This window comes from Chiroxiphia lanceolata, chromosome 8 (assembly GCF_009829145.1).
Source record: "Chiroxiphia lanceolata isolate bChiLan1 chromosome 8, bChiLan1.pri, whole genome shotgun sequence".
NCBI classification, from domain to species: domain Eukaryota; kingdom Metazoa; phylum Chordata; class Aves; order Passeriformes; family Pipridae; genus Chiroxiphia; species Chiroxiphia lanceolata.
Genome location: NC_045644.1, coordinates 1,570,929 through 1,591,384, shown reverse-complemented (window position 1 = coordinate 1,591,384; position 20,456 = coordinate 1,570,929). Strand labels below are relative to the sequence as shown.

The 20,456-nt window shown below is 44.4% G+C and overlaps 1 protein-coding gene across 2 annotated transcripts; it reads left to right on the top strand.

Moving 5' to 3' along the window:
- Positions 1-298: 298 nt before the first annotated feature.
- On the top strand, positions 299-20,375 carry RGS10 (regulator of G protein signaling 10). Of its 2 annotated transcripts, none has more exons than XM_032694297.1 (5): positions 299-389; positions 6,118-6,236; positions 7,651-7,737; positions 13,230-13,373; positions 17,003-20,375. In XM_032694297.1, the coding sequence occupies exons 1-5, from the start codon at positions 341-343 to the stop codon at positions 17,147-17,149; spliced, it is 546 nt and encodes a 181-aa protein (XP_032550188.1). In that variant the 5' UTR covers positions 299-340; the 3' UTR covers positions 17,150-20,375. The 2 variants fall into 2 exon arrangements, with proteins under 2 accessions (XP_032550188.1, XP_032550189.1); XM_032694298.1 differs by lacking the exon at positions 299-389 and adding an exon at positions 663-1,406.
- Positions 20,376-20,456: the final 81 nt, after the last annotated feature.

Genomic DNA, 20,456 nt, shown 5'->3' with positions numbered 1-20,456 from the left:
GAGGAGGAAGGAACAGGGAGGGATGAGATGGATCTGGGCGAACTGACTTAACAGCGTTGTTTGGAAAAGGGGTGACAGTGGGGATGGCTGGGACAGCGGGGGCCCCGCGGGGAAGGGGGAGGCGCCGCTCTCCACCGGCGAGGGGGTGAACCCCCGGTATCGCCACGTTGCCTTTGGCCGTGCCTGTGCCCCGGGATAACGTGGGAAGCGCCGTTCCCGGCGGGGCAGGTGCGGGCGCGGCGGGGCCGCCCCGTGCGGGCGGGAGCGGAGCGGGGCGGGCGGGGCGGGGGAGGCGCGGCCGCCCCGGGGCTCGGGCAGCGCGGCCCGAGCGGCGCCCGGGATGTTCAACCGGGCCGTGAGCCGGCTCAGCAGGAAGCGGCCGCCCTCAGGTAACGGGGCCGGGGCAGCGGGGACCGACGGGGCGGGAGGGATGCGGGGCTCCGGCGTCGCCGCGGGGGAGCGAGGGGCTCCCGGGCGGTCCCCGGGCTGTCCCCGGGCGGTTCCCGGGCCGCGCCGCTCCCCCCCGGCCCCGGGAGCTGCGGATGGAGCCGGAGCTGCCCCGCGGCGGGTCCGGCTGGGGGGCGGCGGTGCCGCTCGGCGGGGTGCGCACCGGGACCGTGCCGGGACCGTGCGGGAGGGGAGCGGCGCTTCCCGCGGAACAGGGAACTGAGCTCTGCTCGGGCTTCTGCCTCATCGGCCGCTTTTCGGTGCCCGAGTCCTGCGGGCTGCTCTTACTGGGGGCGAGGTAACAGCGCAGAGCTTCAGAGCGCGGTCAGTCAGGCGCTCTGTGAATCGACTTTGAAGAGTTCGCCTTTGGAGGGAGCGTCTGAAGCTGGAATGGAAGTTCCCAAGGAGTGATAATGCGGGACTTCCCAGTTCCCTCTGCAGGCGGGCGCTGCGCCGTGTTTGTGTGCTGTGTGCCCGCGCTGCTGCCAGTCTGTCCATTCCGAGGCGGTGATATCTGGTATCAGTCGGTGCTGAAACAACTGGGGTAAAATTAGCAATCTCCGAATCCTAGAAAATAACGCTACAGTTTATTATGTGCAGGAAGAAGTTGCAATCTTTCTAAGAAAAGCCAGTTGCGGTGTTTGTCTAGACTTGATTTGGGTTGGGGTTTTTTTGGGGGTTCTTTGGTTGTTTTTTTCAAGGATATCTGTCTGGTGAACGCTCCCAGAGATGCTACAAAAGCGGAACGTCCCTTTAGCTTCCTTCCTTATAGTTAAAAGTGGAATCCAGGAGCCATCTGTTGCTAGAGACAGTCAAAAGAGGATGTTGAGGCTCATGCTCTGAACAACCAACACATGTGAAGGGCAGCTCTGCTGTAAGGAAAAGGTTTAAAACTCAGCTGCTGCTTGGAAAAAATTGTTATGCGAGGATTCATCTGGTGATGCTTGGATGCATGGAAAGTAAGGGAATTTCCCCCTTTCAGCTGCTTGCTTGTGAAGTTTCCCACTGTTTCATACCTTGGATTTATTAATTCTGGACTGGGGATTGTTGCTGGATAGGCTTTCTGCTGAGCATAGGAAAAGACAAGGTATTCAGAGTACTTTTAAAGTGATAATAAAGGTTCATGGCTTGCAGCTTTATGATCCAGGTGAATAAGGGCAGGTGCGGTCGGAAGTTCTTCGAGAAGAAATTGAGGTGGCTTTTCTTGTTTTACGTTAATGCTTGAATATAGAATAAGCAACGTGCTGTTTACGTGGTGCTTTTGTCATTTTGACTGTTTGTGTGACATTTGTTTGCCAGGGAGTTTGCAAAAGGCGTGTGTGGGAAAGAGATGGTTGGAACAGGCGTTTAGCAAGGGACGTGCTCCGTGGGATTCCGTGAAGGGTGTGAGTCTGTGCTGCTTGATATGGGCCACGATATCAACAGCTGGAGAGTGGCAGCAGCTTGGGAAACCGTTGTGGTGCTGCTGGAAGGCAGAGCGATCAGCATGTCTAACTCAATTAGCTGGGTCTGAATCACTCACAGTTTGACGGCTTTCCACTTATTTTATTTTTTTTCGGTCAAAAACAAGGCCCAGAACTGCGAGTTTTGACCTGCAAAGTTGTGCATGTTGATGTTATTGACGCTTTCTGTGGTTTCAGTCCAAGTTCCTGATTGGAGAATGCAAACATTTGCCGTTTTTGATAGCACTCTTCAGCTGATAATTACAGCATTATTAGTGCTGCACTTACCGTTCTCACACAAAGAGCCTTTATCCGCAGTCTGGTGCTGCAGGGCCATTGTGTGATGGGAAGGCAGCTCCTATAAGAGTCTCCTCTGCAATAATGCTCCAGCTAATGTAGCTGCCTGTTTGTTGTCTTAGCATGGAGCCCTCTGAAGTTGGGTGATGTTAAAACAAGCACTCAGTCAGTTGCTGCGCTGGCTGCTCCCTGCACATCCTGAGAGCAGTTGTGTCTCTGAAGCACATTTGCAACTGGGTGGAAAGTTTGTTTCAGCAGAAAACTCTTACAGCTGTGCCCTGCCGTGTGTGTGCTTTGCTGGCTTTCTCTGCCTCTTGGTTTCTAACCCCAGTAAAAGACAGCAAGCTCTGCTATGAAATATAATTAGCATATTGCAATGTAAGAAATGTAGTTAGTGTATTTATCACCTGTTGTGCATCCTGTGTGTTACTTTTACAGAAATGCTGGTGGAAGGACTGCCATTTTGTAACAGCCTTTTAGATGCACAAAATTATCTCCCCGTTTTCAGTATCAGCAGATGTCTACCTTCCTCATTTAAATGACCTTACAAATGTATATGTATTGTTAAAAACTGGGATCAAGCTTGTTATTTCCAAGCATATATTACCTAACTTTGTCACTAGAGGATTTTTAAAAGGAGAAAGTTATCTTTATAGATACCAAACAGAGTTGAATAGGTTTCAGGAGACCATTCACATAACTACACTTATTGGTGCCTTGCCTTTTCAAATAAATCGTTTCAGACTCATTAATTTGTACTTCAGTGGATGTATAATTTTTAAGGTAATTTAGTAATGTGTTATGAGAGGTGGATTTGGGGATCAGCTTCTGGAGTCATTTGTGGGGAAAACCTCTTTCCTGTCTTTTAAACTCTTTAAAAAAAGAATCTAGAAATCACACTTCAAATCTGCTGAATGAAACCAGCACGTGGAGTGGGAAGTTATGATCCTAACTGGGGGTGGGGTTGGGTCGCTTTTGTTTTAGAATATATGTTGGTGATGGCATATTTAATGGGGTATAATAAAAATATCCAGCAGTATTTAATGTCCTCATAAAATTTCAGGGTGTTTCCTACTGTCATGTATCACGTGCAGCCCATTTATGTTTGTACTGAAGGGGAATGTTAATGTTTTATGGTTGCAGAGGGACACTGAATGTGGGGATTGATGGTGCTCAGCCCAGAGGGAGACCTTGAGCAGTGCCATGCCCAGCACACAGACCTGAGCCCTCCAGAGCTGTTGGCACTTTCCCTGTCACAGCTTTGGCCCCTGCCAGCTGTGCCACAGTTGTGCCACTGCTGGCAGGGTGGTACCAGCCAGGGGATGTCCTCAGCAGGCTGCTGGGGGGCAGTTTCTGTGGTTTTGGGGGTCTGCTCAAGACAAGGGTGGTGCTGCAGTACCTAAGCCTGTTCTCTACCCCTTGTATTTGTTATGTACAGGGGGGTTGAGGGTCTGCCTGGTGTCCCCTGCCTTGGTGTGGGCTGAGCCTGGGCTGAGCTGGGGTTGCAGCAGAGCTGCCCAGCACCTGAGACATCCCCCAGCGTCTGCTCTGGGGAGCTCCCAGCTTGAACAAGAATGAGTGAGGCAAGGGGTAACTAGAAGGGTTGCAATGGGCAAAAAGGCCTCATCTTGGTACCACAGGACTTTCTGGGCTGTGGGGAGCTTGTGAAGTGAGGAAACAAGTGGAGTAACAGAGCCCTGCACAAGGTACAGCAGAGTGGACACTGGGAAGAAGCCATGCAGGTCTTCCCTTCAAAACCAAATGTTTTTTCTATTAATGCTGTAGGAGGAGAATGCAGGGAGAAGGGGAACAGGATCATAAGTGAGAAAAGAGTTTGGATGTTGACAAGGAGGAGCAGGAGGGGAATGTAAACGTAGGGAATAGAGTTGGCTTGTACTGGGTAGGCTGGAAGTGAGAATGATGATCAGGGAGGACGCAGAATAGCCAGCAGTAAAATGAGAGACCAGTGAAAGCAGCTGAGGAGAAGGAGATCAGTGTATCCTGGGTATATGGAGCACTTATTCTGGTCTTTGCTCACCAGAATTTATATTTTTCAGTTTCTCAAGGCCCTGGGTCTGCCCTTTGGTGCACTGGCTCGTTGAAATACGTGCTTTTCAAAATAATCATTAATGTCCACTGAAGATTTGGCTGGAACAGAAACGCTAGAAATAAAATCTCATTTCCATGTGTTCTGTTCTAAATCATGTATTAAATAAGGGAATGGCCTGGTTCTTCAGGCCATGAGCAGCTGCACACACAGAGCTGCCCTTCTGCTTGCAGGTGAGCACGACTGTAACGAGAGGTTTGAACTCCTCAGAGGTTACTGTGTTCTGGTCCAATGTACTTGGCTATTCCCACTTAAATCTCACAGATTTGACTGAGATTAGGAGCCCAGATACTTTGAGTCAGGCTGCTAAAATAAATGTTGCAAGTGATAATCAAGAACCACATCCTTTTGCACAAAGGGGAGGGTGGGGTGGGCAAACCCAGGCAGCTTTAACTGGCTGTGCTCGTGTCACGTCTGAGGGCTGCAGGAGTGGCCTGGGGGCAATCCCCTGGCTGTGACTGCTGGCCTTTAGCTCACAGACTGTGCTTCTCATGCAAAAACCCCACTCCTACCACAGGAGAAGGGATGTTCATTCATTTAGAACAGTTCTCCGTGTCACTTTTAGGAAAACAGGCAGACTTCACAGGTCCCTACCAACTCAAACCCCGGAGGCTTTGCTGTCGTGCCAGTGTTGTGCAGGGCTTTAACCTTAGCATTGATTCCAGTTACCAGCTGAAAAGGGCATCTGATAGCACAGCTCTGCATTGATAGTTTTTTGAGATACTTCCTGAGGTTTAGTTTCGTGGTGGAAGAAGGGTTTTTTAACAGAGCTTAAGCAGAAGTTACTATGATCCATGTTTCCAAAAAGTTGGTAGAGTGGATTGAAGGGGTTATTAAAATAAGTGGAGGCTGTATTGGTTACAGGAAGGATTTTGTGCCCCTCTCCAGTGTGTAGTGACCCGAAATGGAGCTCTTATCCTGACTTCCCTTGCCCTACCCTCCTGCCTTCCCAGGGCATTCTGTGTGTGAGAGGAGAGAAGGCCAAGCACTTTATATCTGTTTTAGAGTTTTTCAGATGAGCAAATCCTTGGAGTCCCTCCAAGTAATGGGTTTTCCAAAGGGTAGACAGCAAAAAATTCTTTTTTTCATTACCAGCCTTGCAGATAATGCACTTGTCCCTGGGATAGGGAAAATATAACCTGTGTGCCATCTCTCCTGCCTGTGAGAAGGCTGCTGGCAGAGCAGATGTGGGCACAGCCCAGTGCACCTTATAAAAGGAGAATTTCAATGGACTTGGAAACAAAGAGAAAACCCACCCCCTTGCCCCAAACCAGGTTGACTCAGCTTCAGTGAGGCTCTTCTGCCAGCTGTCTTTCCTCCCAGTTAGACTGGGTTAACATCTTGGACTGGTTCTCCCGCTGAACAAAGCATTATTTTTCTTTCTCTCTTTGCTATCACCCAACCTCCAGCCCCCAGTGATGATTCTTTTCTTAAAAATAAATGTCACACGTGTGACTGACCAGGAATTGCTTTATAGGAGCCCATGCTGCAGACAGTGTCAGAAAAAGACCAAATGATTCTTTTATGACACAGGCTGTGGTCATTGTGTTCCACAGGCAGAAGCTGCTTGACCTCCTGCAGAACAGTGACAGTGCTCATGAATTATCTGACTGTAAGGAATTTTTGCCTCCTCACAGGCAAAGCAGAATTCAACTCTGTGTGTGTGTGTGTGTGTGTTTATTTTCAGTTTTGTGGTGTTTCCTTTAAAGACAGCAGCTGTAATCCCAGGGTGTGGGGGGAATGTGGGAGACATCCACGTGTGACTGCCACTTGTGCCATTTCTAAAGAAGATGATGTTTCTTTCGATTCTTTTTATTTTTCCAGAGATAAATGACAGCGAGGGTCACCCAAGCAGCAGCCACCAGACCTTGAAAGGAACCTCAAAATGGGCCACGTCGCTGGAGAACCTCCTGGAGGACCCAGAAGGAGTGAAGCGATTTAGGGTGGCTATATCAGCTATGGGTATTTCTACAGACCAGAGTTAGCATTTAAAGCTGTATGAGTCAGGGTGCAGCCATGCCAGGCTGTGAGCACAGAGATGTGGCTCCTTTAGGTCCGTGCCCTGAGCAGAGGTGGCACATTTGGAGCTGTGCCACCAGCTGAGCTCCTGGGGCAGCGCCTTTTCCTGCTGCCCCTGCAGCTCCCTCCTGCCAGGCACTGCAGGACTCCTGCCTGCATCTTCCTGATGGGATCTGTCTGCTCCTGACAAGTTACTGTCGGATAAACTGCAGCCCTTGAGCCCCTGCTCCCTCCTGCCAAGGGTTATTTATCACTGAGGGCTCATCTGGGCTCTTTATTCTCAGACATTAAGCAAAGAGTTACCACTGACAGTCTCTGAGCCTGACAACTCTTAATCTGTGTTTAGCAGCTGTAGTGAAAAGTATCCCCTGTCACTTTACTACCAAGTGTGGGCTTGTGCAGCTCAAAATGGCTTGAGGTTTAATTAGGTGAGGGTGGTGAGTTGGTTTTTCAAGGTTTCTTGCCATATTAGACGTAAAAAATAGGAACTACCCACTTGAAAATGCTACTGATAAAATGCTCTGGGCTAATGTGGTGTCCTGGCAGACTGGTTTAACAAGTGATGTAAACTAGAATTACAAAACACTGATTCTGAATTCTTAAAAAAAAAAAAAAAAAGTAATTGCAGTGCTGTTTAATTCTTGGCACTGCTTGATCTCTATTTTCTAACACTTGAAAGAGAAAACTGATGATCTTGGAGCTATAAATGTTTCAGCCATTATGTTTCATAAATAAATTTAATGCTCATTTTTCCCCTTTTAAGGCATGGCTCACTTTTGGAGCAATGTGCTGTATTAAACACTGTAGAGAATGCAGATATATCTTCTGCTTTAGTTTACTGAAGTGAATTTATTGCCAGTGACGATCGTGTTTAGAAACACTTTTATTTGTAGAGATCTTACTCATTAGAAAAATCAGAAAGGTACCAAATGAGAATCTCAGGTGATCTGTGACTCTCATTAAAATAGTTCATTATACTCACCAGCTAATGAGCTCATATATTTTTGGATTTCCCTTTGAGTAGTGGCTGTAAAAGTGCTCTAGTTATTTAAGGGAGGCTGAAGAAACTATTCCTGTTAGTTACTGATGTGCTCTGAGATTAAATGTAGCCCATCATCCTCCTGGAATGTGCTTCCAAAATGCAGAATATGTGCTGTTCCTCTGTGTGTTGGTATGTGCAGATGCACTGATGCAGTGGTTCTGTTACACTGAGTTGTGTGAACTCGTGGTAAAATTCTCTGTAGGCAGCTTCTACTTTTAATAGCTGCAGTAGGAAGAGAGAAAAACAATTGAGGAATTGAATCCGAACATTTCTGTGTTTGTTTTTCTCTTTCCTAGGAATTTTTAAAGAAGGAATTTAGTGAAGAAAATGTTTTGTTCTGGCTAGCGTGTGAAGAACTTAAGAAAACACAGGGAAAAAAACAGGTATGTTTCCTGAATAGATTTCAGTTGTCAACAAAGTTTACTTAGCAGAGCTGGAGCTAAAACATTCCTGTTGTATAACGTGCTCCGTGTGAATGCAAATCAATGTGTTTGAAGAAATTGCACTAAAATCATGGTGGTGGAATTGTTTGGAAACAAAGCTGGTTCTATTTCAAATCAAAACAAAATGCTGAAATTGTCAAGTTTCCCATGTTTTGAAACCTCTGAACTTTTTGTAATTGCTTGGGAATAGTAAAAGGTTTATTAATTCAGTGATTCATTAATGATGTTGCATCATCTTGCTTGCAAATATAAAGACATTTCATTCAGGACATTTTTAAAGCGTAGCAGCTATTACATGGCAACAAACACCACTGTAATTCTTTAGTGAAACATAAAAATAACACGCAGCACAAACAAAAATATTTCACAGTATCAAAATGTAACATTTTGCCTTATTGAATTCCAAGTTACAAAACAAATAAAAGCGAGGGCCTGTTCAAACTCTTTTTTTTTATTTAAATATATTATCCAAATCAATACATACCTGCAGACAATTTTCATTTTCATGAAAGCTGTATCTTTCTAGTAGCAAATACTCTTCTGGAAATTTTTTCAGCAGCCACCTCCAGTAAGTTTTTTTCCACTGCTTAGACCCACCAGAAATACAGGATCCACTTTCACATTTAGACTTTGAAGCCTATAAAGTCAGGCCTAAAATATTTATCATGTTTTGTTGTTTCTGAAAAAGTGTTTTGTGACTGGTTTCTTTTTTTTTTTTTGTTAATTCTGTTATTTTCTTGAGGAATTTCAAATTTGTTTAGTTGTGAATATTTTTTTGGTGTTGATAAATCCACAGCCCCCCCCCCCCCCAAAAATATATTTTGCAAGAAGAGGAAAATGTTGGGTTTGACTGAGCACTTTGTAACATTTAGTACTGTTTCAGCTGCTTCCCTCCCTCATTAGAGGTCCACAAATGCAGATGGTCTTCAGAAAAGAACAACTGGTCAGTCTGCTTTTCTGTAAGGTCCCATACCTTGCAGTGGGATAATAATTGTATTTTCCCTTGCTAAATAATTTCCATATTTTTAGCTATTTTAGGATTACACGTGCCAGGAAATGGTAAAGTGATGTACAGAGATAAGAGCTTAGTGAATCCTTGAATGAATTGCCAAATGAATGGACAGAGACTGAATTAGGTTCTGTTTGGATTAATTATTCAGTACTGCCCAAACTATTTTAACTGGCTGGAATAAATGTGCTTTAGAATGACACAGACTTACAGTGAGTTTTTATAGCTACTGCTTGTGGATGTCTTTGTTTAGATAATTGACAAAGCTGGGAAAAGCACTAAAAATAGAAATATTTCCAGTGTTTATGATAGCATGAAGCCTGAATTTGTCTTCTGAAAGTGATTCTTCTAGAAATCAGTTTGTGTCTATTTACTGTGAGCAAAGTATTCTAAAAACAAATTTTTACCTGTTTTACAACCTGTTTCTCCTTAAAAGTGGTTTACCACAGAAACTAACTCAAAGACCCTTAGACCTTTGGCCAAATGAAGCTGGTATCAGATAACCCAGACTGGAGTGGGTCCAGAGGAGGCCACGGGGATGCTCAGAGGGCTGGAGCATCTCTGCTGTGGAATCCAGCTGAGAGCTGGGGTTGTTCAGCCTGGAACAAGCTCCAGGGAGGCCTTAGAGCCCCTTCTGGTGACTGAAGGAGCTCCAAGAGAGCTGGAGAGGGACTTGGGACAAGGACCTGGAGTGACAGGACAAGGGGAAATGGCTTTAAACTGGAAGAGGGCAGGGTTAGATCAGATATAAGGAAGAAATTCTTTACTGTGAGGGTGGTGAGACACTGGAAGGTGTTGCCCAGAGAGGTGGCTGATGCCCTGTCCTTGGAAACACTCAAAGCCATTGCTGGATGGAACTCTGAGCAGCCTCACGGAGTGAAAGGTGTCTCCTGTCCCTGCAGGGGGTTGAAACTAAATAATCTTTAATGTCCTTTCAAACCTAAACCAGTCGATGATTCTATGAATGGGGTTTTTTTCCCCCTATTTTAAAGTATAAGATAAACCTTTCATTACTTGACATGAGAGTTCTGGTGTGGGGTTTTTCTTGGTCAGTTTAAACTTGCTCAAAGGTACCACTGTTCCAGGGGTGCTCATTGTTACCCTTTCTGTGCCAGCCTGGAGCAGGGTTTGGTTTTGTATGGGCTGCTATTCCAGTAGGATGGTTGGTTGGCTCAGTGGCTGTTCTGTCCTTCCCTCGTGTTATTTCTGGTCCTGGCAGGTAGCTGCAGGCTCACTCTGCTCCTGCTTTCCTTTGGTTGCAAACTGGCAGCATTAATGCCATTCTAAGAAAATATCCTGGGCCTTTCCTCGTGGCTTAATAAGTTTGTTACTCTCACCACAGTCACGTGGGTTCTACCAGGAGCTGACTTAGGTCAGGCCAACGCAGGCAGATCCTGCAAGATGCTGTGCAGATACATCTTCTCTGTGCCCTTCCTCTTGACTGAGAGCCTGTGTGCAGCCAGGAGTGCTGGATCACGGGACCAGAATTAGGAATTAGGTCAAGTCCACTTGTAGCAGTGAGCTCTTCTGCCACCCATATGTTCCTCATCATAGGGCACATATTTAATAATTGAGATGGGAGTGGTGGAGATCAGTGAATAACATTTAACTTTAGGTATTTTATTGGAGTTAGTCATACGTTGTTGCATTTGGGACTGCTAATGAAACAAACAGCATGTCATTCGTGCTGCTTCCCGGGGTTTCAGTGTTTCTGCTCTTGCAGCTGAGCTTCTAAAATAAATTACAGATTGCAATAAATGCTTCCAGCAACGGGGAATATTTTCAGCTATTGCTAAAGCCCACCAAAATATCCACGTGGAAGTTCTGTAGAGAACGATTTCAGAACAAAGTTACATATTCAGGAGTTCCTTCTGTCTCTTCCCACATGGAATGTAGCAAGGGTTTAGCAGGACTGGGTAATGCTGCACAGCTGCTGTCTGCTGGAGCCTGCTCTGATGAGCATCTGGGGCTTCCATCCACCTCATTTGGGAACCACACTCATGCTTGAGAGCTGAGTTTGACCTTAGGAAAGGAAGTGGGAAATAATATTGTATCCACTTGAAATAGTGAGGGGGATTGCTGCAGACAGGACTTTGTACTCCAAATGGGAATTTGGCACGGATGCTGGGGAGAGCACACAGATGGGAGTGAGAAGTGCCAAAAATCCTTTAACAACCACCTGTGAACAAGATCCCAGTTTAAGTGTTGTTTCAGTTCCAGAGCAGAGTCCCCTGTGCTGGGCCATCAGCTTCAGGCTGATGCAGAACAAGGAATGCCACTGACTGAAGGGGGGCCAACCCTGCCTCCTCCACCCGAACCTGGCTCTCCCTGAATCACATTTGGGGTGTGTATAAACACACTGGCAGCTTTAACTGCACTTTCCCTTAAAAAAACAAATTATAAATTGTAGTTACACTGATGTTCTCCTGCTGAAGCACAGACGTGGCACAACACTTCTGTTTGCAGCTGAGCCTGTGAGGTTTAGCTCTGCATTTCCATATTTTCCCATTGCTATAAAGCCAGGTCCCCCGTGCCTCTCCAAGGGCCCCCTCTCCCTGCCACAGCTCTTTCACTTCCTTTCTTTGTTATTCTTCCTCACAAAATCCAGAGAGCCTCCCTGTTTCACCAACCTCCCACGCAGTCCTCTGGTTCCCCTGCTCGCTCTTTAAACTTCCTCACAGTCACTTCTAGTTTTGTGTTTCCTCTCCAGCCTTTCTCTACTCTTTCTCTCCAGTGCCCAGCTTGCTCCTGAGTCCTTGGGCAAGGAGCACCTTGTGCTGTGGCTGCTGTGGAGCTGCATCAGGACAGCCTGGCAGTTCGAGCAGAGCAGATAATTTTGAGTAGATACTGCAGCTTTTCCCTGAGTGTGTGTGCTGCTTTTCCTCTCCCTTTATTTCCTCTTTTCCACTGACTCAGTAGGAGGGCAGGTTTTTTTCCTCAGTCCCTTACCATTCTCTCAAGTGTTGTTGGAATTTTGACAGCAGGTTCAAGCTTATTTAGGTAGGACTGGCAGTGCAATCATTTGCTCTTGCCATAATAGCTCAGGCAGCTTTGCTGTGTCTACATTAGGGCATTAACTTTGATAATTAAAGCAGTCATACCTCTGATTAATGGGACTAATTGCTCATGTAGAACAGATGTGGCTGACCCGGTCCTCTCTGATCTGACACTGGAAAGATTGGAAATTGTTAAAAACAGTTCATTGGGACTTAATGCACCTGGCATGTAATGTTCTGCCCATCAGATGAATAATCTGTTTTAAAAATACTGGAAAATGTGTGTCCCCTTCAGCAGCAAGAGAGTTAACTCTTTAGGCCTCCTGAATTCCCAAACACATGCAGCTTTTGTTCTAATTATCCCCAAATGCAAATGTATCTCAGCTGTAAGACATGAAAGAAATTCTGTGGCTCCTTCATGGGCAAGGGTTTAAATGCTTCCTTCTTCAAGCCCCCTTCCCATCAAAGACACAGCCCTTTAGCTGGTGTGGGGCTGTGGTTACTCCTCAGAGGTGCTGTGGGGAACTCTGAGGAGCACCCCGGGCTCAGGATCACACAGCTCCTCTTTTCAGTGTGCAGAATTTGGATTGTAGCAGGCTCTTGCCTGGCTTGGCTCTTTCTACCCCTCTGGCTTTCTCCTGTCCAACCTTCTGGTCAAGGAGGAGCTTGCATTCAGAGGATTGTGACCACTCACTCACTGCTCTGAGGTGTAAAGATGCTGGTTGGGTCAAGATGTTATTGCTGTTACTGGTTTGCCAAGGGAAGAACTCTGAAATCAGGGCAAACACCAACAAACAGATTTATGCAAGTCACACCTACCCTTATTTATCAGCTTTCAGAGGCTATTGGGAGCATTATCTCCAACATTTAGTCAAGTTGTTGGTGTTTTTTTGCTCATGTAGTCAGTGTGGTAGGTGAGCTGCCCTGAGGTAGTAGCTAAGACAAAGCCTGCAGTATGACAAGTAATCTAACAGTGGCACAGACTATACACTACCTTTGCCTAGGTTTGCCTTGCAGTAAGTTTCCACAGTGTTTTTCCTCTGGGTTCCTTGCACATACTGATGATCTGTTAGTAAAAACAGCCTTCTAAGTAGTGAAGGCAAGGCCTAGTTGATGGTGCTGAGCAATTCCATCCTGGATACTCAGATTCAAACACCACATCTTGCTCTAACCAAAGTGCTTCCACTGATGTCAATATAGATGTTTGCCTGCAGAGATGTTTTTCTTCCAGTACAAATGAACACACACAGGTAAGCTGACCTATGTGTTTTCTTACCTTTTTTTTTTTTTTTTTTTAATTCAGAACGTGTTTTAGTTTTAGGATGTGGACCTCAAGAAGTGACCTAGGTCTGTCTCCAACAACACATTAATCAATACAGAGGTTATCTACACAGCAAGTAATGCTTTAAATAAATGTCCTTTTGCAGATGCAAGAAAAAGCTAAAGAGATTTACATGACTTTCCTGTCCAGTAAAGCTTCCTCCCAGGTCAACGTTGAAGGGCAGTCCCGTTTGAGCGAGACCATCTTAGAGACACCTCACCCTCTCATGTTTCAGAAGCTCCAGGACCAGGTAAAGTTATTTTGTCCAATAACACAGTTTCATTAGTTTTTGCCTGGTTTTAATGCACTCTGCTTTCTGAGCACAAGTCATTGTAGGAAGGTTGGGAACCTGCCTGCTGCTACCTGTGGCCAGGCGGGCACAGAGCTGGGTTGGTTCCCTGCTGGGGATGTTAAATGCAGCTGCTCTGAGGTACCACAGGTTTTGGGCCCCATCTAACTGAGGCCAGTTAATTAAGACACTCCATGCAGCCATTCTAATTCCAGTCCAGGACATTCCTGGAAAACTGGGTGCAGTTTTCTCCGGGGTTCCTGTGTGGGTAGTTTGAGGCTCCCCCAGCTGAGTAACTGGGTGCCTCGGTTTTCCTGTGTGTTCACTTGTGCTGAGTCACTGCTGGTGTTTGTTTCCATAGTTGCCACTGGTTTCCTTGAGAGCTCAAGATTCTTCATTTTGCTTTGTTTTGGTATTTATATTGATATGAACATAACACAATTTTCTGAAAAGCCTCCTCTTCTCTAACTTAGAGAAGCTGGTATCTGCTTTGCCTTTTCCCAGAGAACTTGGGAGGTCTGGTAGAAATTAGGTGATATTTTGCAGGCATGTCTTGGGTGGTAAATTTCCTTGATATTTAGCTGATTTTGAAGCTGAAGTTATGAAGTGAGTCATTCTTATCTGCAGCTTTCCAGCACTTGCAGTACTATTTTTAAATCCTGTACCATCCTCAGGACTACCTGCATTTTCCATTTGGCTCTTTCCTTTTGTGGAGAAACAGCAGACTGATATAAATAATGTTTTCAACCCATTTCAGTCAGGTATTGAACACATTAGTTGGGGCTGGCTGGGTCAGTTGAAGGAGTCTGAGGAGCAAAGGCTCTGCTGTCTTTCAAGCAGGTTCCAAGTCATCAGCAGTGGAAATGTCTGAAACTCAATTTCCATGTGAGGAAGTAGATTTTTTCATGGAAAAACTTCTAACTGCGGGGGGGGGAAGGGAAAAAGAAATGTTCTGGTAAATCTAAGCACTGCAGTTCAGGGTGGGTGATTATGAGAGGGAAGCTGGAGAGACTACTGGAGTTAGAATATTCTGCAGTTTTACAAATGACATGCACGTGGGCAGCCAAGGATTAGTGATACCTGAACTGGAAACCTGCTGGACCAATGGTAGAGGAATCCCACTAGTGTGGGAAGACAGTCTGGGAACTTTTACAAACAAATGCAGAACGTTTATGGGTCATTGCAGGATTCCACTGCTTGAAGCTACTGTTTACTGCTGTTAGATAATAGTTCAGAAGAGTTATGGTCTTCTCTAGTTTTCAATCCTTATAAAGTTATGAAGAGTGGTGTAATTTGTTCTCTAAAGAACCTTCTTAACTACTGCTGGAGCTGTGTGTCTGAAGCATAAAAAGGCAGAGCTGGAAAGCCACAGTCTGGTCTGCAGCACTGCTGGGAACCAGCACTTGGGTTCTCCAGAGACCTACTGGTTTGACTGGTGCTACTGGTGGGCTGTGGGTTTGTGCTCACGGGGTGGCCTTAAACAAATGGCTTGGGGGCAGTTGCTGGTGCTGACTGAAGTGGTGACAGAGGGTTCATAGAAATCTGTGTGCTTAAAAATACTTGAAGGGTGAATGTTGCTGCTCCACAAAGGCAATGGGAGGAGGGGAGGGGCAAAAGAGGGCTCTGCTTTTGCACATGATCATAAAATCTGCCTGTTCTGTACACTTGGCTGACCAGGCTGCAGAAGATATTGATCTTACAGTGCTCTGTCTCTCTGGCAGATGCTTTAACTGATACCAGGAACAAGAGAAGTCTAAGTTCTTAACACTGACACGATGTTTTAACAGGCAAGGTCTTCCTTACTATCTTTTCCCTCGAGCTGCTTGGATAAATTTAATTACATTGTATTTGGCCAATGCCTGGAGGTGTAATTTGACTTGGCTTTGTTTAACTGCATTGATTAGGGTCTGCATTGATTAGGGTCTGCATTGATTAGGGTCTGCATTGATTAGGGTCTGCATTGATTAGGGTCTGCATTGATTAGGGTCTGCATTGATTAGGGTCTGCATGGAGTGGGTGCTTGGGATTGTCCATATTCCAATATATAGCTTATATAACAGTATTTCCACAGCTCTAAACATGAACTTAAATATTTAAATATGCAAATGAACAGTGGTTGATAAAATCCACCATGTAATTTACTTGTAAGGGAGCTATTTCAGCAAACACACAGACAAGAACAGTCAAGTTTTGGGTGTTTGCCTTTATCTGTCCAGGTTCCTCGAGGATGTGGAACGAAAAAGCAGTTTAAGGCTGTTTTCTTCCTCCTAGCAAACAGTTGTGTTACCTGGTTGTACTCTCAATTAGAAGGGAGACTGTAAAGGTAAAGCTGCAGTTATCCAGATGTGGATTAGCCACACATGCAGGTCAGAATCCAGAAATTTGTCTTGGAAATTGAGTTACTCTGAGTACCATAAAATGTAATCAGTCCTGAAACATGACTCAGAGAGGCTCCAGTGAAATAATAGGCTGAGGGTGATGTTGGCTTTGGTTTGGCCTCAGTTACAGTCCTGAGGTTAACTTTTTTTTCTTCCACTCTGTTACAAGACAGCTTAAATATATAGTCCTGACCTTGACACCTGAACAGTTTCCAGACTCCTCTCCCAAGCCTTTCTGTTTTCAGAAAACTCCAAAAGAGCTGTAGCTTTTTTTTGTCTGTGGTGGATACAAATAGAGGAGCAGAAGTGACGTTGAGGGACGAGCCTGAACTCAAGCCCTGGGAGAGAAAAGCTGTACTTGGTGCTGACTTCATGCTTCCATGCTGACCATGAGAAGAGGGGCAGCTCTTGGCCTAGTGTAAAGCATAAAGGCACTACTTTAATCCATCACCAATTTAAAACCACGTTTTATCTGGTAAACTATGTCTGCACCAGATCAGCTCTTTGTGGAAGGTACCTGCAACATTTCTGAGCTGGCCTGAGACCAATCTTGATGTAGCAGTCTAAAAAGGATGGGAATACTGGCATAAGTTTAAGAAACCTCAGTCAAACCAGTTGTTTCAGTCTAGGTTCAGTTTGAAGTTTCAGTATTTGTGTAAATTATTTAGAGGCTTTTCTCAATTATCCAGTGCTCTGCATGAGTAGCTCTGTAATGTTCAAGAGGAATTGCAGCCAGAAAGGTGCATAAAAGGCCCCTCTCTTTCTTCAACTCTGCTTTGTCCCTCTGAGTATCTTCCAGACCCCCTCCCAGGAGGACACCCTTGCTGGGTTTCACTCCTGGTTGCTCTGCAGGGCTAAAGCTGCCTCGGGAGGGCACCAGGCACTGTCCTGCTTGTTCTCACCTGTGCTTCTGACCATCCTACAGAGTGACCATGGCATGGGACCTCCCACCTTCAGCACTAGGTTTGCAAAGTTGGCTACTGTGAAAAACGTAATCTGATTCTTAAACAAATATGGGTGTTATTGCCAAACAGTGACCGTGGAACCTACAATATTGGAAGTGTGTATTTTCAGTGTCTTGCTTTTTTAGTGGTGCTTTAGCACCGGCAGAACAAAAGTCCCCTAGAGTTGATGCTGTCCTTCTCATTTAAAAACCTCCTTTTCCTTTCCTTAGGTCATTGGTTCTGTGTTCTTTTCCCCCTCTCTTACCAGATATTCAACCTCATGAAATACGACAGCTACAGCCGCTTCCTGAAGTCAGACATATTCCTAAACCACCAGAAGTGTGAGGAGCAAGAGGAGAATTCACCAGAGGCTCAGACTGCAGCCAAAAGAGCATCAAGAATTTACAACACATGATACAACGGGTCTCTTCAGGAGAGGCAACACAGTAATGAAACTACACTCAGGAACAGTCTAGGGTTAGAGCAGTTGCATTTAGGGCTTGGAAAGCTCCAAACCTTTTTAGGAGATTACCTTCTTAATTGCTTGAATGACTAATTGTTTTTGCATGATAGCTATTAACCAAGCACCCATGGAAAGACTGTTTCCTGGATAAAAGGCTGAGATGTTCCTCCAGAGCATGACTTGCCATCCATATTTCACAGGTTAAAATGCTTTCAATTCTTCTGTTTTCTTCTGTCACCAATGATGATGAGAAATGGGAGACAGGGTGGTTGTTGTTTTATTTTTGCCTTGCAATTTTTATTTCTGACTAGCTTTTACACCCTGAACTGCTGGGAGAAGCTACTGAGGAGTACATTTCACATCACTTTGTGGATGAGTCATTCATAGCAAATCTAATCACCAAGGGACAGCATCTTTCAGGTTTAAGCTCAGTAGAACCCAATCCCTTCCTATGTAACTTTCTTTCATGGTGATACCTGTTTAGCTTTGCCTTCATTGTTCAATCAAAATACTTCTCTAGTCATGATTTTAATTTCTGTATTTCCTAAATTTCCCCCTTTTTTTCCCTTTTTTTTTTTTTTTTTTTTTTTTGGCAGTAGACAATCACTTTCTTCAGAAGGTGGAATAATCTTTATTCCCTTGGGAACAGAAGCCCTAAAATAGACAGTGTCTCTGCAGAACTTCTGACTGCCATTAGGAAATGTGACAGTAAATATCCCACTAGGGCACACTGATTCCAGCAAACCTTACCTGGGGCATGTCCTGCATGTCAGTGGAACATCAGTGTCAGGTGCTGGTGTTGGGAAGCATCTGGTCTCTCCCAGGTCTCCAGGACAATCCTGCTCTTTGCAGCAAGAGCATTTTGGCAAAGGACCAACAAACCAAATCTGGTTTTGTTTTACTGAAATCTCTCCACTAAAGTCACCCTGCCTTGTTTTGTTTGCTCCAGAAAAGTATTTCAGGGATTTTTTTTTTTCCCCTAATTGTGACTTTTTGGAGAGCTGCAGTGGAACAGGGGGTTGGCATTGGGGTTCAGCCATTCCCACACCAAGCTTAAGAGGAAGGGGAATTTATTTCTGCCCAGTGCCAGGAAAGGTGAAATGTCAGGGAGGGTAAAGGAAGACACTCCCCATGAGCTCCCATGTTGTCCTGGGAATGTGTCAGAGCTCCAAAGCACATCTTGGGGCACAGTTTTTCAGGTGTTGAAATAGTTTTTTTTTAATTATTTCATTTTCAGTGTTACTGAATTGCAGCTTAAGTTGAGAAAGTGTATTAACTACTCACTCTATTTACAAGCCTCTCAGTTTGTAGTTTAGCTGTTTCACATTCTCTCACTATTTACTTTTTCATTTTTTGCACTGCTTGTCTTGAGCTTTTGTTTATGTGCTGGCTAATCTCAATGCACAGTTAGTTTTTGAACATTTTATACTTCTTTTTTTTTGTCAGAAAGGCCAGATATGTTTTACATGTTACTGTCACCATCAGTGTTCTAAGCTAAATCTAGGCTACCATTATTGAGAATGCAAACTCACTTTCTAGACTTGATTATTTCTCTTTAACTCTGAGCCACCCTTTCAGGTGATGTGCAAAGAAAGTTGTTTCCATGGGCTTTTCCCTAGTTAGATGTAAAAGTGGGAATGGAAGTTCTGATTTTTCCCCCAGAGCTACGTGCCCTGCTCATTTTTAGGAAATCAAAGGAGAGGTCAGTGCCTCCATGTGCTTGTTGTAAGGTGTAATTCTTATGCACTGAGTTATTTTTCCTTTTCTACTCTCAAAAGATTTAATGGTGAAGTCATATTTCTTCAGGCACTTTCTGTGGTGTTTGACCTCATGTTTAAGCTGTATTTCAGTGTTTTATTAAATAGGGATGAGTTACACACGTGCATGAAGCTATTTTTTATTTTTTTTTCTGAGGGGTCCTAGGAAATGGGACCATCCAGTTCTGGACTTGCCAATTCTGTAATCTCAGGATTACCTCTTCTGAAAATCCACTGTAATAACGATCTCTTAGTGCCTGCCACAGCACAGGATGGAACTTCTGATAGCATTGAATTCCTTGGGAGTGAGCAGTTTAACCAGTTCAGGAGTCGGGATTTGTCTCTCCCCAGTATTTGCTGCAGAAGTTTTAGTGATGTTGAAAACTTCAGGATGGGGATCTTTATGGGAAAAATGTAGAATGAGCTCTTACCACATTCATCACACGGATGCACAGCAGATTCATTTTTAATCATATTGATTTTAAAAATGCATGAGCAAGGGAGAACATGCAAGCAATGCATGTTTTAAAATAAATATAAAGAATAAAACCAGGAGTTGTATGAACAAAGGTAGGGCACTAAAGAGAGAAAATGTTTGTAGCTGCTTATAAACAACATTTTCCTTGGCACTATGCTGCCTACCAGGTACTGTCTTTGCTTGTTAAAAGCAAGTGCCCCATATGAGTAGACACCAAGGTGCTTTACACTATTGCCAGACTAAAGTTACTCAAATGGAAATGTATTTTTTAGCAGCCTCTCAATACCTGTGATGTTTATTTCAACACCTGTTACGATTCTAATATGCCTAAATCCACAAAATTCTTAATCTTTGAATTGCTCTTTTACCTCAGAGGTAAAAAGTGGATTGCCCCATTGCCTGGCTTGTTTATGGTATCTGGTTTTGTTTTATTTTTTTTTTAGAACACCAAGAAGTAGGCTTGCAAGGTACAGAAATCAAAGACCTTTTCCCATTCATTAGATTATCTGTATTTTTCAGTAAAAGAGTAAACAAATTAAAACCTAGCAAGCAGATATCTGTAACTGCAACATGTACCTATGTGGAGAAAGTTATTTTACTTCTGTTGATTTTGTCACTGGCCAAACTTACTTTGGGAAATAGATGACATTTGCTCCATGTGGCATAGAACAAAACAGAAAAAGAACTGCTTCCCTACAAGTAAATCCTGCTTTCCAGGAACAACTGTAAGCATTGCATAAAACCTCAGGCTGTAAGTGGGTGCTCAGTTGCTTTGTGTAGAGATTAAAGATAGGACCTGCTGCTCTTCATAGAACTTACACTGAAGGTATGAGCACAAAAAAAAAACAAGCTGGAGAAGTTTAGTGCCTGATTGCATGCCTTGAACTCTACCTTGTTTTGTGTTTCTCAGCTAAAAAAATTAAAATACTCTACAAATACACCATGTCCGTGTGCTGACAGCTGGTTTGTGTTCTGAACACAGTTTGGGCCAAGATCACTTCATATCCCATAGTTATTCCATTTT

What these genes read in the sequence shown, in the direction of transcription:
- RGS10 (XM_032694297.1), top strand. Translation starts at nt 341, where the DNA reads ATGTTCAACCGGGCCGTGAGCCGGCTCAGCAGGAAGCGGCCGCCCTCA. An exon ending in AAACACAGGGAAAAAAACAG is followed by an intron (nt 7,738 to 13,229) that starts GTATGTTTCCTG and finishes GTCCTTTTGCAG; the next exon opens with ATGCAAGAAAAAGCTAAAGA. An exon ending in TTCAGAAGCTCCAGGACCAG is followed by an intron (nt 13,374 to 17,002) that starts GTAAAGTTATTT and finishes CTCTCTTACCAG; the next exon opens with ATATTCAACCTCATGAAATA.